General features: G+C 48.8%; 1 protein-coding gene across 1 annotated transcript in view; it reads right to left on the reverse strand.

The window, feature by feature from the left end:
• LOC122253144 (calcium-activated chloride channel regulator 1) overlaps positions 1-17197 on the reverse strand; it is a 50031-nt gene extending 32834 nt beyond the window's left edge. The window contains exon 1 of the mRNA XM_043015960.2: positions 16399-17197. Within this exon, the coding sequence (XP_042871894.2) occupies positions 16399-16599 (201 nt within the window). The 5' untranslated portion in view covers positions 16600-17197. The remainder of the gene's footprint in view (positions 1-16398) is intronic.
• Positions 17198-17500: the final 303 nt, after the last annotated feature.

A 17500-nucleotide genomic window follows, 5' to 3' on the forward strand; every position in this document is an offset into this window, starting at 1 on the left:
ATATCAATAGCTTTCTATATCTATCTTTGTCTAGATGTATATTTATCTATATATTTCTCTATCTATCTATCTATATGCCAATATCTATCTATCTTTCTATCTATCTATCTACACACCTCAACACACACACACTTCCTTGTTTCCCGAATTTTGTCATTCTAATTGTCTCTCTTTCTCTCCCTCTCTCCCCTCCCCTCCTCCTTTCACCCTCCCTCCCTCTCTCCCCCCATCTCCTCTCTCTCCTCTCATCTCATTTTTCTCTCTCTCTCTCCTCTCTCGCTCAGCGTCTCTCTCTCTCTCTAATCTCTCTCCTCTCTCTCCTCCCCTCTTTCTCCCTTCTCTCCTCCTCTCTCTCCATCTCTCTCTTCCTCTCTCTCTCCTCCTCCTCCTCCCCTCTCCTCCTCTCTCTCTCTCTCTCTCTCTCTCTCTCATCTCTCCTCCCTCTCTCTCTCATTCCCTCTCTCTCTCTCTCTCATCTCTCCTCACATCCTCTCTCTCCCCTTCTCCCCCCCCACCCCCCCCACTCTCCTCTCTCCTCTCCCTACTCTTCTCTCTCACTTCGGGTCTCTCATCACATCTCTCTGCTCCACTCTCTCTCTCTCTACCTCTCTCTCTCTCTCCCTCCCTCTCCCTCCCTCCCCCCTAACATCGTGTCGTCGTGACGGTTGGTTTAAGACGTAATCTATTTTTTGTTGTTGTCATTACGCCTTTATTGCCTCTTTTATTGATATTGTTTTATTTTTTAAGGCTATTTCATTAATGGCTGACGGTCTCCCGCTTTTTTATTTATGTTATAAATATTTTTTTTTCGTGTTTTGTTTCGCTGAGGTTTTCCTTTTCCATCGCTTTTCCTTTGTGCTTCATGGCTTTGACTTATATATATTGCTATATATTAATATATATATATATATATATATATATATATATATATATATATATATATATATATATATACACATGAGAAAGGGGGTGGGGGAGAGGACGCCGGATTCACTAAACGGGAAAGAGAGAGAGAGAGTGAGAGAGAAAGATTTATGGCGGATTCTCTCGCATTTTGTTATACGTGACACTCTCTCTCTCTCTCTCTCTCTCTCTCTCTCTCTCTCTCTCTCTCTCTCTCTCTCTCCTCCTCTCCTCTCCATCTCTCTCTCATCTCTCTCTCTCTCTCTCTCTCACTCTGTACCTCTCTTCTCTCTCTCTCTCTCTCTCTCTCCTCTCTCTCGCTCTATTTCTCTCTCTTTCTCTTTTCTCCCCTCTCTCTCTCTGTTTCCATCGCTCTCTCTCTCTCTCTCTCTCTCTCTCTCTCTCTCTCTCTCTCCCCATCATCATCAACACCATCATCCGCCCCGCCTTCTCTTTTTCACCATCATTAACAGCCCGTCCCCCCCCCTCTTCCTCCGCCCCTTCCCCCTCCCCTCATTTAGCGTCCCTCCCCTTCCTCTCCCTTCGCTCCTTCTTCGCCTTATTACATGTCACGCCTCCTCCTCCTCCCTCCCTGCCTCCTCCTTCTCTTCCTTTTTCTATTCGTTCTTCTTCTCTTTTCAGGCCCGCCATCTCTTCCTTCTACTTCGTCTGCTGCTCGTCGCGAGTGTCCCCCTCAGACGCTTCATATGCACAGTTCTTCGCGGTCTCTCAATTATCTTTATTGCCATTATTTAGGCCGTTTCATTATCATCATCCTTATAATTACCATTTTCATTATTACTTTTATTGTTATTATTATTACTAGTAATATCCTTATCATTATCATCATTATGTTTATTATTATCTTTCCTATCATTATTATAATCATTGTCATCGTCATTATTCTGATTTATTTCTTCATTGCCAACATATTCACCTTTAATTTTATTCCATTTTCCTATTCTCCTTTTCTCATTTCAGTGTTCTCCCACGAGCATCTTTAGCAGCTCATTCTCTGCGTTCCCTCTACCTCATTTTTTTCCCCCTCGCCCCTCCTCATGCTCCACCCCGCCTCTCCGCCTCCTCCTCCACCATCCTCCTCCACCACCTCCGCCACCTCTCACCCCGCCTCCTCCCTCCTCCTCCCTCCTCCTCCTCCTCTCCTCCTCCTCCCTCATTCTCCTCCTCCGCCTCCTCCGCCTCCTCCTCCTCCTCCTCCTTCATCATCACCTCCTCCCTCCCCCTCCTCCTCCTCCTCCCCTCTCATCCCCCCTCGCCTCCTCCTCCTCCCTCCTCCTCCTCCTCCTCCTCCTCCTCCTCCTCCGCCTCCTCCTCCTCCTCCTCCTCCTCCTCCTCCTCCTCCTCCGCCCCTCCTCCTCCTCCTCCTCCCTCATTCTCCTCCCTCATTCTCCTCCCTCATTCTCCTCCCTCATTCTCCTCCTCCGCCTCCTCCTCCTCCTCCTCCTCCTCCCTCATTCTCCGCAATCCTCTCCCAAAAAATACACCGGATGTTACCTCTTAACGGACAGGCCTCCCCCCTCCCCCCCTCTCCTCCTTCCCCCTACCCCCTCTCTCCTCCTCCCCCTCTCCTTCCCCTTCCCCCCTACCCCCTACCCCCACCTGCCCGTGTCAAAGAAAGGAAAAGAATGAAAACCTCCTCGTTAGTGACTTTTTTTTTTGTGTCGTTAAGGACCATTCTTGATAGACAGTAACAAGAGTCGATGAACCTTAGAGGCTTTTCTTATTTATTTTTGATAGATGGAGTTCGGAGATGAAGAGAAGAATAACAATCCAGATCTTATCATAAAGGAAGTACAACATAAATCAAAATAGTATAGGTAAATCGAGTGAAATTTCAGAATGAAAGAGAAAGAAAGAAAAAAAAAGATTAAATGTAGATTTAGGTTTAGGATAGAAAGGGGCATAAGACAGACAAAGAGAGAAGAAACACGCACACACACAAACAAACACACACAGACACACGCAAACAGTCATACAAACACACACACAAACACATGTTCAGTTATATAGTGTGAAAGAAAGGGAGACGGATAATGTGAGAGAAAGATCGAGAGCGAGAAAGTGAGAGAAAGGGAGAGGAAACAAAGCGTAAGATCACCATTCATCTCCTTCCTGATCTTTCTCTCTCTCTCTCTTTCTCTCTTTCGCCTTTCTCTGTTTTCGCTTTCTCTCGTTTCACTCTGTGGTTTCCTTCTCTCCCCTTGTGCTTTGTGCTCTCTCTCTATATCTTTCTCTCTATATTCCTTTCTCTCTCTCTCTCTATTCCTTTCTCTCTCTCTCTCTTTCTCTTTCTCTTTCTCTTTCTCTCCCACTCCTTCTCCCTCTCCCTCTCTCCCTCCCCCCCCCTCTCTCTCACTCTCTCTCTCACTCTCCCTTTCCCTCTCCCTCTCACTCTCTCCCTCTCTTCCCATCTCTCTCTCTCTCCCTCTCCCTCTGTCTCTCTTCCCATCTCTTTCTCTCTCCCTCTCTCTTTACACCTCCCTTCTCTCCTCTCCCCCTGTCATTCTCCCTTTCTCCCCAGATATTCCCTAGACCGATCGAGATTCCCGACTTCCCCCCTAAAGAATTCCCCCGCCCCCTCTACAAAACTCTCATCAAACGCAGATGCCCTCGCCTCGATGCACTAACAACACCTAACAAAAGCTCTAACGAAAGTCTAACAAAAGTACATATTCCGCGCTTCATTAGAGGCTGAGGAACGAGCATCATCACTCATGGCGAAGGTGACATCATGGCGGGAGGGGAGGAGGCGGTGGGAGAGCGGCGGAAGGGAATTGGAAACCCTCAGGGGAAATCTAGGAAGTGGGCGGAGTGACAGATGAATATTGATAAATCAGGATACATAACTGAGAAATCGAGAAAGGGAATTAAAAAAAAAAAAGAAGAAAAGAAGAGAGAACAAAGAGAAGAGAGAGAAGAGAAGAGAAAAAAGAGAAGAGAGAGAGAGGAAAGGAGAAGAAAGAGAAGCAGAAGAAAGAAGAGAGTGGGAGAGGAAGAGGTGGAGAAAAAAGAGAAAGGAGAAGAGGGAGAGAGGGAAGAGAAGGAGAGAGAGGGGGAGGAGAAAGAGAGAGAGTGGGAGGGAGGGAGAGTTGGGAGAGAGAGAGAGAGAGAGAGGGAGGGAGAGGAGAGGAAGGGTGGGAGAGCGATAAGAGAGAGAGCAGAGAGAGATGAGAGAGAGAGAGCGTGAGAGAGGAGAGGGAGAGAGAAAGAAAGAGAGAGAGAGACCGAGAGAGAGAGAGACGACAGAGAGAGACGAAAGAGGAGAGAGAGAGAGAGAGATGAAAGAGAACATGAGAGAGAGAGAGAGAGAGAGAGAGAGAAGAGAGAGTGAGAGAGAGAGAGAGAGAGAGAGGAGACGAGAGAGCGATAGAGGAAGAGAGAGAGAGAGGAAGAAAGAGAGAGAAAGAGAGAGAGAGAGAGAGAGAGAGAGAGATGCAGAGAGAGAGAGAGAGAGAGAGAGAGAGAGAGAGAGAGAGAGAGAGAGAGAGTGAAAGAAAGAGAATTGGAGAGAGATAGAGAGGGAGGTAAAGACGAGAGGCAGCTAACAAAAAAAGCAACCAACATCTCCCCAAAAAAATATATTTCAAAGATCATTGCACTGGAATGGGCACAAGCTTCCTTTAAACTACTACTTTCCCTTCCTTCTGGCTGACTGTCTCTGTCTCTCTCTCTTCCTATCCATCTCTATATCAACCCCCCTCTCTCTATCTGTCTCTATCTATCCCTTTCTCCCCCCTCTCTCTCTCTCTCTCTCTCTCTCTCTCTCTCTCTCTCTCTCTCTCTCTTCCGATCGTCAATCTCTCTCTCTCTCTCCTATCCATCAATCCTCGCTACCACTCCATCTCTGCTCCCTCTCTCCTCTCTCTTCTCTCTATTCTCTCTCTCTCGCAATTCTCCTATCTTTCTCTCATCTCCTCTCTCTCGCTTCTCATCGTCTCCTCTCTCCTCTCTTCCCCTTCCTCCTCATCTTCTCCCTTCTCCCTCTTTTTCTTTCTCTCTTATGTCGCCTAGCACCTTCCGTCCTGACAAATTGGACGATTTTTTCGCCTTCACATTACCCTTCACTTCCCTCCCTCTCGCCCTCTCCCCCCCTCTGGCCTCCTCCGCCCCCCTCCCCCGGCCTCCTGCTTCACGCCCTGATCCTTATCCCTCCCTCACCCTTCTCACCTATTCATTCTCTCCAGTGCGTCTCCCTCCTCCCTATTCGCCGATTTTAACCTCTCTCTGTATCTCTATTTTTCTTCCTTCGCTCCCAGAGAGAGAGAGGATGGGAGGGGAGGAGAGAGAGAGGGAGGGGGAGAGGAAGAGAGAGCGATTGGGTGGAGGAGAGGAGAGGGAGTGAGACTGAAGAGGAGAGGAGTGTGAGAGAGACGAGAGGAGAGCTAACGAGAGGGAGGAGACGAGGAGAGAGGGAGGGAGGACGGGAAACCCACGGAGGAAGAGAGTGGTGGAGGAGAGAGGATGGGACGGGGATGAGGAGGAGAGAGAATGTAGGAGATTGGAGAGGAGGATGAGAGGAAGAAGTAGGAAGGGAGGGTTGAGAAGAAGAGAGTGGCGGGGAGAGGAGAGGAGAGAGAGAGGAGCAGTGGAGAGATGATGTGAGAGTTTTTAGTTTAAGAGAGAGTTGCAAGTGACAATTTGCGGGAGATGGATGCACGTGCAAGAGACAGAACAGAAGAGACGGAAGAAAGAAGAGAGAGAGACAGAAAGAGTATGGAGAGAATGAGAAAGAGAGAGAGATAGGTAGGACGGAGAGAGGGGGGAGAGGAGGAGGTGGAGGTGGAAGAGGGGGAGAGAGGTGGAGAGTTGAGAGAGATGTGAAGACGAGTGACGAGGAGAGAGAGAGCGAGTGATTTAGTACTCGAGAGAAGGAGAGGAGAGGAAGAGATCGATGAGGAGAGATGAGAGAGGCAGAGTGAGTGTGAGGAGAGAGAGATGAGACGAAGAGAGAGATGTGAGTGGGCTACAAGATGAGAGAGTATTCGAGAGTGGAGAGAGATGGCGAGAGAGAGTGGGAGGAGAAATGAGATGAGAGAGGGCAGAGATAGGATGGATAGGCCGGGGAGTCCGAGGACGGAGAGAGGACGAGCACAGGAAAAGAAGACGAAAGAGGTAGTAAGAAAAAGATGAGAGCTAAAAGAGAATAAGAGAATATTGACGGGAGAGGGAGAGAAAAATGGAGATTGAGTGAGGAGAAGGAGGGGAGGCTGTGAAAGAGAAAAGAAAGAGGGAAAGGGGAAGAGAGTGGGAAGAAGGTGAGGGGGAGGGGGGGGGGGTGGGGGAGGGAAGAGGGGGGAAGGATGAGGAAAGGGTGGAAAGGGGAAGGGAAAAAAGGAGTGGGAAGGGGAATGTAAAAGCAAGGGAGGGGAGAGCCTACTTATGAGAAGATAAAGAATGAGAGAAAGAAGGGGAAGGGAAAGAAAAGTGGGAGGAGGGAGGGAAAAGGAAAAAGGAAGAAAGAAGAGGGATAGGGGGGGAAAAAAAAAGAGAGAGAGAAAGAGAGAGAGAGAGAGAGCGCAGGCAGACAGCAGCGGGAGGAGTGAGGAGGGCGGGCGGGAGTGGCACGTAAGAAGCCGGCCGGCGGTGGCACCTCCGGCGGCTGCAACTACCTTGCAATCACCCCCCCCTCCTCCTCCACCTTGCAATCACCCCCCTTCCCCCCGCCACTCCCCCTCCTCTCCCCCCTCCTCACCTGCCCCGGTAATTGCTCCGTTTCGACCCGCGGCGACCGGCGACTCCTCCTCCACGGATGCTGGCGCGAGCGAAGGCAAGGCGCTCTTTCGGGGGGCGGGAAGTCTTTCGCTACGGGCGGGATGGGCGGGGTTGGGGGGGGGGGGGGAGGGTGAGAAGGCGGAGCGGAGCGGGCGCAGAGGTGAGAGGAGGAGGGGAGAAAGAAAGAAAGAAGAGGCGAGAAGGATGAAAAGCGACTGAGAGGAGTGAGGGAAAAAAAAAAAGGGGAGAGGGGAGAGGAGTGAGAGGAAAAGATAAAGAGTAAGGAGAGAAGGAGAGGGGCGAGGGCGAGGGAGAAGAAAAGGAGAAGAGGGAGAGGAGGGAGGAGAGGAGGAAACTGGAGAGGGAGAAGGAAGAGGGAGGGTGGAAGGTGGGAGAGGGTGTGAGGGAGAGGGAAAAGGGAGAGGGGAAAGGCTTCGTGATCGTGAGGGGGCAAAATAGGGGGAATAGGCGAGAGGCGAGAGGGAGGAGGGGAGAAGGGGGGGAGTGGGAGAGGTGGAGAGGGGGCCGAGAGAGGGAGCGGGAAAAAGCATGAAGAGGGGAGGAGGGGACGGGAGTGGTAGAGAGGGAGGAGGGAGAGCAGAAAGGGAACGGGGGGGAGGAGGCCGAAGTAGGGAAGAATAGAGGGAAGAGAGGGGAGATGGGGGGGAGGAGGTGGCCCCGGGAGAGCCCGAGGTGAAATGAGGGAGTGGGATGTGGGAGGTGGAGAGGATGAGGTGAGAGCAGGACCAGGAGGGGTAGAAGGGGGAGAGAGGGGAGAGGGGGGAAAGGGTGGAGGAGGGAGCGGACGAGGGGAAAAGGGGAGTTGGGAGGAGATGTGGGAGAGAGGGGAGGTGGGTGGGGACGTGAGGGGGTGAGAGAGTGGAGAGAGAGAGGGAGATTTTATGGAAGAGGGGTAGTGGAGGGAGGAGGAAGAGGGAGAGGCGAGAGGGTATGAGGGTGAGTGGGGGTAAAGGGGTGGGGGAGTGGGGTGAGGTATATGGGAGGGGTGAGAGAATGGTGTGGTGAGGAGAGGTTGAGAGGGAAGGAGGATGAGGGAGAGAGGCGAGAGGGAGTTGAGGGAGAGGGAGAGGTGAGAGGAGGAGAGGGAGGTGGTCGGGGAGCCACGGGAGAGGGAGAGGGGGGGGAGGAGAGGGGAGAGGGAGAGAGAGGGAGAGGGTAAGAGATAATGTAAGAAAGTTAGATGGAGAAGGAAAAGAGGCAAAGATTGGAGGAGAGAAGAGAGAGAGACCAGATAGATAAACATAAAAGCGCATAGAAGGAGAGGGATTGCAAATTATTAGACTGAAGCCGAAAAGAGAAAGTTCGGCCAAAAAAAGAACTGCCAATCACTTTAATCGTAAAAAAAAGACGACCTGCGGGTTAAAAGGGTCATTAATTCAATCGTTCGTTCTCTGGTTGGGGACCATACCTACACACGCGCGGCACCGGCACACGAGAGTTGGGCCCACAGCGAGGGGATTGATATAGACAATTAATTTATTTTTTTTTTAATATTTTTTTTTTTTTTTATTAATTTAATTTATATAATATTATTTTATTTAATAAAAAATATTTAAAAAAAAAACGAATAAAACATCACAATATAATAAAAATTTAATTTACGTCATAATAAAAAAAATAATAAAAATAATATATAAAAATAAATAAAAAATAAAAAACAATAAAAAAATTAAAAAAGAATATTATAAAAAAAAAAAAATATTTTTAAAAATAAAAAATAAAAAAATAATCAAAAATCTAAAAATATAAAAAAAAAAATAATAATAAAATAATTATATAAAAAAAAATATAATTAAAAGAATAATAAAAAATTAATATATTTTATTAAAATTTATAAAAATATGATAAAAATATTAATAAAAAAAAAAATTAATATAGAAAAATTAATAAATAATTAAAAAAAAAATTAAAAAAATTAATATATAAAAAACATAAATATATTGAATATATAAAAAAAATTATTAAAAAAAAAAAAAATAAATAAAAATATAAAAAAAAATAATAAAAAAAATCAAAAATAATAAAAATAATAAAAATAAAAAAAAAAGAAATAAAAATAAAAAAAAAAAAAACTTAATAAAAAAAAAAATTAAAAAAAAAGTATACAAAAAAAAAAATAATAAAAAAAAAAAAAAAAATATAAAAAAAAAAAAAATAAAAACAAAAAAAAAAAATAAAAAAATAAATATAAAAAAAAAAAAAAAATAAAATAAAAAAAAAAAAAAAAATAAAAAAAAAAAAATAAAAAAAAAAAAAAAAATAAAATAAAAAAAAATAAAAAAATAAAACAAAAATAAAAAAAAAAATAAAAAAAAAATAAAATAATAAATAATATAAAAAAAGCAATTAAAAATAAAAAATAAAAATAAAAACTATCAAAAAAATTCGATTAAAAAGGCACGAAAAAAAAATAAAGGGGGGTAAATAAAACGGAAGAAAAAATAACGGGACCAAAACCGCCCACCTTAATAAAAAAGGATGGTAGAAAAAAGGTCCCCCCTAAACCCCTTCAAACCACTTTCCCCACCCCCCACCTCCCCCCTCTATTTTTAATTTTTATAAACCTCCAAAAAGATCATGGATGGGAAGTTTTCAAAATGCTGTCTGAGGAGGGAAGTCGGAGCCACAAGGAATGAGGAAGAGCAGAACGAAAAGACAAATTAGCGAAAGGAGGAAGAAGAAAAGAAGCAGGAAGACGAAGAGCTCTCGCCCGCCCCGCCACCCGGCCGCAAGATCGGACCTGCCGCCCCCCCCCTCCCGAACCACCCCCCGGCCCGAGCCGGGCGCCCGCCGCCGCGTGCGCCCCCGTCCCGCCCCCCGACGAGACCCAGGCCTCTGGAGTTATCCGCCTACCCCTTCCCCTCTCCCAGGCCACGTTAATGGGGACCGGGGGAGGGCAGTCCCTCCCCCTCCCCCTCGCCCTCCTCTCCCCCCTCAACCCCCCCCCCACCCCCCCCTCCCCCTCCACCCCTAATCTCCCCCCCCCCCCCACCCCCCCCGCGCGCCCTCCATTCGCCCATTCCCCCTCTTTGCCCAATCCGTCCCCCGTGCCATCGCATCCTTCAATTCCCTCCCATCCTCCATCCCTACCCTCTCTTCCCTCCCTCCCTCCCTCCTTACCTGTCCTTACTATTTTACCCAGCTTGCCCGCCCTCCCTCGCAGAAATCCCTCGTCTTCCTCCTTCCATTCCCTCCCCTCCTCTCCTCCCCTACTCCCCCTTCCCTCCCTTCCTCCTTCCCTCCCTCCTTCCTCCCTCCCTTCCTCCTTCCCTCCTTCCCTCCTTCCCTTCCTTACTCTATCCCAGCTTGCCTCCCTCCCTCTCTTCCTCCTTTCCTCCCTCCCTCCCTTCCCTTCCTCCCTCCCTCCCTCCCTCCCTCCCTCCCTCCCTTCCTCTCTCCCTCCACGGGTAAAAGATGCGCCATAATGACAAAGCCACTGATCGGGGTAACGACAGCAAAAACCGGAGACAAAAGCCAACAGCAAAAAAGGGAAAGGAAAAGAGAGGTTAAAGGAGGGGAAAGGGGGAAGGAGGAGGGGGAAAAGTGGAGGGGGAGGGGGGGGGGGAATGGGGGGGGGTAAGGGAAGGGGTAGATTGGGAGGGGGGAAGGGGAAGGATGAGGGAGGAGGCCCAAGGAGGGTTGTTTGGAGCCGGGGGAGGACGGGTAGGGGGTGGGATTAGGGAGGGGAAGTGGGGCAGTTGAGGGTAGAGGGAGAGGGGATAGTTAGTATAGAAGTTAGGGTGGTAGAGGGAAGGGGGAAAAGGGTAGATGGCCTGGGGGAAGGGAAAGGATGTGGAGGGAGGAGGAAAGGAGGGAGGAGAGGGGAAGGGGGGTAAAAGGTTTTGGGATAGATGGAGGGGGCGGAAGGAGGGTTAGAGGAGAGAGGGAAAGTTTTTTTTTCATGGTGGTAGGCCCCCATGGGAAGGAGGAAAGGGTAGAGGGAGGGGGGAGGTGGGTAGAGGGAGGGGGAAAGGGTAGATGGAGGGGGGAGGTGGGTAGAGGGAGGGGGAAAGGGTAGATGGAGGGGGAAGGAGGGTAGAGGGAAGGGAAAGGGGAAAGGGTAGATGGAGGGGGGAGGTGGGTAGAGGGAGGGGGAAAGGGTAGATGGAGGGGGAAGGAGGGTAAGGGGAAGGGGGAAGGAGGGTAGAGGGAGGAGGAAGGAGAGTAGAGGGAGGGTGGAAAGGGTAGATGGAAGGGGAAAAGGTTAGAGGGAGGGGGAAGGGGGGAGAGGCGATAACAGGAGATGAATCTCGGTCTGCTTGTGATGATGACAGGAAGTGGGTTTTGCTTCGAGGTGTTGCGTTCTTGTGCTTTCTTTGCTTTTGCTGCTGTTTTTTTTTTTGGTTTTGATTGGTTTTTGTTTTTTTTTTGTTTTTTTTTGGTTGTTGTTTTTTTTTTGTATGTTTTTTTTTTGTTTTTTGTTTTTTTTATGTATTTGTTTTTTTATTTTTGGTTTTTTTTTTTTTTTTATGCTTTTGTTGCTGTTTCATTGCTCGGTTCACCTCCCTCCCCGTCTCTCGATGCCCCTGGTGTGTGTTTTTGTTATTTTTTCCTCTCATTTTCTCTCTCTCTGTCTTTCCTCTCGTTTATCTCCTTTCCCTCTCTCTTTCTCTCCTCTAGTCGCATACCTTTCCCTCCTCGCTCTTTTCCAGTCTTCCCCTCTTTCTCGTCTTACTGACCCTTCCCTTCGGTGGTCTTTTGTGCTTGTGGTGGGTCTGTCCCCTCCCACTCTTGCCCTCTGCTCTTTTTCCACGTACTCCGCTTCTCCTGTTACCGACCCTCTCTGCCTTTCCGTTTGTTCTTCCCCTCTTTTTTTTTTTTATCTCGGCTTTTTTTTGTTTTCTCTCTCTCCTTTTCCTCTCTCTTTCTCTCTCCTTTCCCTCTCTCTTTCCGTCTTCCCTCTTTCTTTCTCGCTTTTTCTCTCTCTCCTTTTCCTCTCTCTTTCTCTCTCCTCCCCCCCTCTCTCTCTCCTTTCCCTGGCTCTTCGCTCCTCGTTTTTTCTTGTCTTCCGTTCTCACTCGCCTTTTCTTTATTCCTTATTCATACGGCTCTTCTCCCTTCCTCTGCCATGTGTTGCCATTCCTCCCGTACCTCCCCTCTCCCTCTCCCTATCCCGCCCTTTCTAACCCACTGTCCGATGCCCGTTGCATTTATCGGCATATCCTAGAATACCCAAGCATACCCAACAAGTATAACCCAAGATATCCTAACATATCCCCGCGTACCTCAGCATATCACGGCATATCCTACTATATTCCCGCCTACCGCGAAATACCCCTAACCTACCCCGGTGCATCAAGGCAACCGCCCCATGCCCCACGATCCGGCGGCATACCCACGCATACCACGGCATGCCCGCAACGTGCTTTCCCGACAGCGAGGAATGCCCGAATTGAGTCCTCGGCGAAGAGGTGAGCGGGATTTAAATTTATTGCTTACAAGAGTGCGGCATCTTGGCACTTCATCGAGGGCATCGGGCATTCCGGGCGCATTTCTCTCGCCTCTCGTCCCCGACCGCGCCTCCCTCGCCCTGCTCCTCGTCGCTCCTCTGGGATTACGAGCGTCAGCATTTTTTTTTTGTCTCGTTCTGTGCGTCTCTCTATCTCTCTTTCTCTTTCTCTTTCTCTCTCTCTCTCTCTCTCTCTCTCTCTCTCTTTCTCTCTCTCTCTCTCTCTTTCTCTTTCTCTCTCTCTCTTTCTCTCTCTCTTTCTTTTTCTCTTTCTCTCTCTCTCTTTCTTTCTCTCTCTCTCTCTCTTTCTCTCTCTCTCTCTCTCTTTCTCTTTCTCTCTCTCTCTCTCTCTCTCTCTCTCTCTCTCTCTCTCTCTCTCTCTCTCTCTCCCCCCCCCCCCCCCCCCCCCCCCCCCCCCCCCCCCCCCCCCCCCCCCTCTCTCTCTCTCTCTCTCTCTCTCTCTCTCTCTCTCTCTCTCTCTCTCTCTCTCTCTCTCTCTCTCTCTCTCTCTCTCTCTCTCTCTCTCTCTCCCTCCTTCTCCCTTTCCCTCCCTCTAGAAGGAATGCGATGACATGACACTGGCACTCGATCGTGACTCATGACAGCAGCTAAAAATGTAGCCCCTTAAGCCCATGTGTGTGCGTGTGCGAGTATGCTAGCGCGCGCGGGTGTGTATGTGTGTATGTGCTTCATTTACGCGATCTCCAGACGCGTACAAGAATGAGCTTTCGATGAAAATCAAGAATTTCGTTGTTCTTACTCTGTGTATCTGTTCTTGTTCCCCATCTTCTCCACCAACACTTCCTCCACCTCCTCCTTATACTCTTAATCCTCCTCCTCCACCTCCACTTCCTCCTGCTCCTCCTCCATCTCCACCTCCACCTCCTGGTCCTCCTCCACCTCCTGCTCCACCTCCTCCAGCCCCCCTTCCACCTCCAGTTCCACCTCCACCTCCAGCCCCCCCTCCACCTCTTCCTCCTCCACCTCCTGTTCTCCTCCACCTCCCACTCTTCCACCTCCACTTCCACCCCCAATATCTCCACCTCCCCCTCCTCCTCCTCCTCCTCCTCCGTACCTGTAAACTATTAATCGTCCGCGCGGAAATTATCAGGGAGGACCATCTGCGACGTCATTAATAGATAAGGAATCTCCGCGCTACCGGTAAGTGGAGGCAGAGACCGCGGGAACAAAACACGAAGAACCGAAGGAAAGAGAAGACTCAATTTGGGGGCGCAGAAAGTAGAGACCGCGGGGTTACGATGAGAATAAATATTATTTATGAAAGAAGACATAATAGGCAATTTGAGATAATGGAAGAATAGAAGACATAAGTGATATGAAGACTCGTATAAGTATTAGGATTCATTTTCTGTAGTAGCGCCAATAGTATAGTAGTAATAGTTGTTAAAATTTATAGCATTGTAGAAATACCATGTTGTATACGGCAGTTAGATGCAATAGTTGTAGTCGTAGTAGTAGTAGTAATAGTAGTTGTTGTAGTAGTAGTAATAGTGGTAGTAGTAGTAGTAGTAGTAGTAGTAGTAGTAGTAGTAGTAACAGTAGTAGTAGTTGTAGTAGTAGTAGTAGTAGTAGTAGTAGTAGTAACAGTAGTAGTAGTAGTAGTAGTAGTAGTGTTCTAGGCTAAAGGACATACGATGACGCAAGTATGACTAAACGGAGACCATTTCCCCTCGCGACCATAGTAGTCGTAGTCGCCGTAGCCTTCGACGACCAAGGAGCTTATCGAGGAGAGCCGCGGCGCCGAGATCGCGCTCCCACGCCGGACCCACTCGCGCCATCAGCCAATTAAATACCGCGCGTAATTCGAAAAGCTAATGGCGATAATAAAAGAAATAAAGAGAAACTTGACTAACGCCTTTATTGCCTTAAGGTCGCCCGTTATTTGCACCGTTGACGGGTTATGTTAACGGTGATGCTGACATTTCTTTGATTAACGAATGCTCTCCCGGGCGACGGAATTCGAGTGTGAATGAAAAGTATCGCGAATTTATGATTTATGAGGTTCTCGTTCTAGCGAATGAGGGAATAGGAGGCAGGAGGGGATAATAAGGGAAGAGGAGGAGATGAAAAGACGAGGTAGGTTTGGTTTTGTTAGCGACGAAACCGCAGTCAGAAATATACTAGAAATGTAGTGATAATAGTGGTAATGTGAAGGATGAAAGTGATGATGATAACGACGCTGAAAAGAGATAGATAGATAGAGAGATAGAGATAGATAGATAGAGAGATAGAGATAGATAGATAGAGAGATAGAGATAGATAGATAGAGAGATAGAGAGAGACCTTGGAAAGAGATGGTTTGCGAGAGGAGAGAGAGAGAGAGAGAGAGAGAGATAGATAGAGAGAGATGAGAGAGGAGAGAGAGAGAGCCGAAGAGAGAGAGAGGAGAGAGAGGAGAGAGAGAAGGAGAGATAGAAAGAGAGATGGAGAGATAGAAAGAGAGAAGAAGAGATAGAAAGAGATGAGAGAGAGAGAGAGAGAGAGAGAAAGGAGAAAGAAAGAGAGAAAGAAAGGAGAGAGAGAGAGAGAGAGAGAGAGAGAGAGAGAGAGAGAGAGAGAGAGAGAGAGAGAGAGAGAGAGAGAGAGGGAGAGAGAGAGAGAGAAGGCAGGAAGAACAAACCCACAGGATAACCACACGGAGAAGAATAAACAATAGACGCGGAGAGGACAAGGAGGAGGAGGAGAAAGGCCGAAGAAAGAGAAAACAGGCGTAAGAAAGACGGAGATGAAGTAATAAAAGAGAAAGACAAATGGAATGGGGGGAGGGGAGGAGGAGGAGGAAGAAGAGAAGGCGGGGGGGAGGGGGGCATGGTAAGGAGGAGGGAGAGGATTGGATAGAGAAAAAGAAAGAAGAGGAGAAAAAGAAAGAGGAGGGGAGGGGGGAGCGAGGGGGGCCAAGGGAGGGGGAGGGAGGGGGCTGATGGAATAATGACGGCTTCGTTAGCGCGGTTTTGGCTCGTTGAGACGACGTGCTCGGCCCGGTGTCCTCTTGGCCGCCGAGGCTCTTTATCCCTTGTGGAAGACGGCCCGCTTTCCCTTGCGAAGGAAGGGTGGGGGAGGGGGGGGGTGGAGGGAGGGGAACGCCAATCTCCCCCTTGAGGAATGAGGAGGAGGAGAGGGTATAGGAGAGCGGGTAGGAAGGGGAGGAGGAGGAGGAGGGAGGAGATGGAGAAAGAGTAGGAGGGGGAGGAGGAGGAGGAGGAAGAAGAGGAGTAGGAGGAGGAGTAGGAGGAGGAGGAGGAGGAGGAGGAGGAGGAGGAGTAGGAGTAGGAGTAGGAGTAGGAGTAGGAGTAGGAGTAGGAGGAGGAGGAGGAGGAAGGGGGGGAGGAAGGGGAAGAGGGGTGGGAGGAGGAGGAGGAGGAGGGAGGAGATGGAGAAGGAGGAGAAGGAGGAGGAGAGGGGATAGGAGAAGGGGTAGGAAGGAGAGGAGGAAGAGGAGGAGGAGGGGGAGTAGAAGGAGGAGGAAGAGGATGAAGAGGAGGAGAAGGAGGAGGAGGAGGAGGAGGAGGAGGAGGAGGAGGAGGAGGAGGAGGAGGAGGAAGGGGAATAAGATGAGGAGAATAAGGAGAAAGAGAAGGAGGAGGAGGAGGAAGATAAGAGCGGGTTGAAGGAAGAGGAGGGGTATGAAAGGAGGAGGAGGTGGAAGAGGGTGTGAAAGGAGGAGGAGGAGGAAGAGGAAGGGGGGGAGCTTTTGATAAGCTCTCTCACTGCTTTCCTGAACAGAGGCCACTCCTGGATAGAAAAGGCCCCACCCTCTTCTCGCCTCTTAATTACTATCGTCATTATCTTAGCCAACTAGAGCTCGCTGAAACGGAGCTCGCTCACCCGTTGAGATGGAGCTCCGTTTTCCTTTGAGATAATGCTCACTATCTCCCTGGAATTGAGCTCACTTCGAAAATGAGATCAGTATCATCAGAGGACGATAATGTTCTAATGTCTTGCTGTCTCCTAAAAAAAAATAGCCACATCTCTTTGAGCAACAGAATCCCTGGCCCTCCCAGTGCATCTCGAAAGCGCCCGATATTTAAGTAGAAGTTCTCTGTCGTTGAATAAAAGTTTCCCGCCTTAAAAGACTGTCGCGGAGCAGAGTTTCCCGATAATGAAGGTGAAATATTTTCTTTGACTAAATAGATGTCTCGCAAAGTTCCCCTCGTTTGCCTGCTGTCAAACAAATGGAATGTTGAACTGCCCTTCTGTCACCCTGACACTGCGGTCTAGGCTGACCCTTGACTCTTGGCCCCTGACCCAGAGCCTCGAAGGCACTCACTCACCTCAAGTCCGAGCGCGACGTCCTGGCAGAGCGCTAGCGGCAGGTCGTCCTCGAGCGCCACCACGACGCCCTCGTAGCCGTTGTTTCGAAGGACAACCTTGGATGCGGAGCCGCAGGCGGATAGGGCTGCGAGGAGCACCGCGAAGAGTGCCACTCGAGCCGTGCCCCTCGAGGGCCAGCCTGGAGCCCTGGACGCTGACATTTCGTGATTCGTCTCCCTCGGTGCCTTCGCGAGTGACGTCACTGGACCATCACTAATGCAGGTCTCGGGTCAACGTCTCCAGGAGCCTCGTCTCGCTCCTGCTCTCGGCTCGCGCCTCCTGACTCGGCCTCGGCTGCTCCTCGTGTTTGCCTATGTTTATGTGGTGTGAGGAGGGGGGCGGGCGAGGGGGGAGGGCCCGTTATGTGCGTCCATGTGTGAGGCGGTTGTTTACTTATGTATGGTGACACGCACTCGGTTGCACTGCCAAGTTTCCGTCGGAATACACTTAATATTTCATCAGAAATAATGATCACCACTTTTATTTCGTTGGCTTTTAATTAAATGGCCTGCTCTAGTTTTTTTTTCCTTTCTGAATATCGAGATTTAATCAATATATTTCCGCGTATAATCCATTAGTTTCTCCTGACACTCGCTATCATCGTCACTATTTCCCGAACGACGGTTAATTATTTTCAAAACGATAAATATCCATCAAGTCGTTCCAAAACACTCCTCGAGTCAGACTGAATGAGCGAGACGGCGGGAGCGACGTGTACTTTCCCTTCGCTGTCTCGCGGCACACTGAGATTAGAAGTGATGCCGAGCGGAACATCCAATCACGGCGAAGAAAACGGAGGCTGGGAGGCCCGCGCGCCGCCGCCAGACGTACGAGAAAGGGTTAAATATCTTGCAACCTGCTAATGGACGAACATTTCTTTCATCTTCGCAACTGGGATGAGGATCATGTGATCTAATGTAGAATCTCAACAGCAAGGAGATATTCACATCGAGCAAAGCAAGCTCCACAGCCAAATTTCTTTTGCAATCTCGAACTAATTTCATTTTGCAATTGTCAGAAGCAACAGCAGTCGATGCAATTGATGACATAACTCGCACCTAA

This window comes from Penaeus japonicus, unplaced genomic scaffold, assembly GCF_977035675.1.
Source record: "Penaeus japonicus unplaced genomic scaffold, GWHDUDI00000001_assembly GWHDUDI00000039, whole genome shotgun sequence".
NCBI classification, from domain to species: domain Eukaryota; kingdom Metazoa; phylum Arthropoda; class Malacostraca; order Decapoda; family Penaeidae; genus Penaeus; species Penaeus japonicus.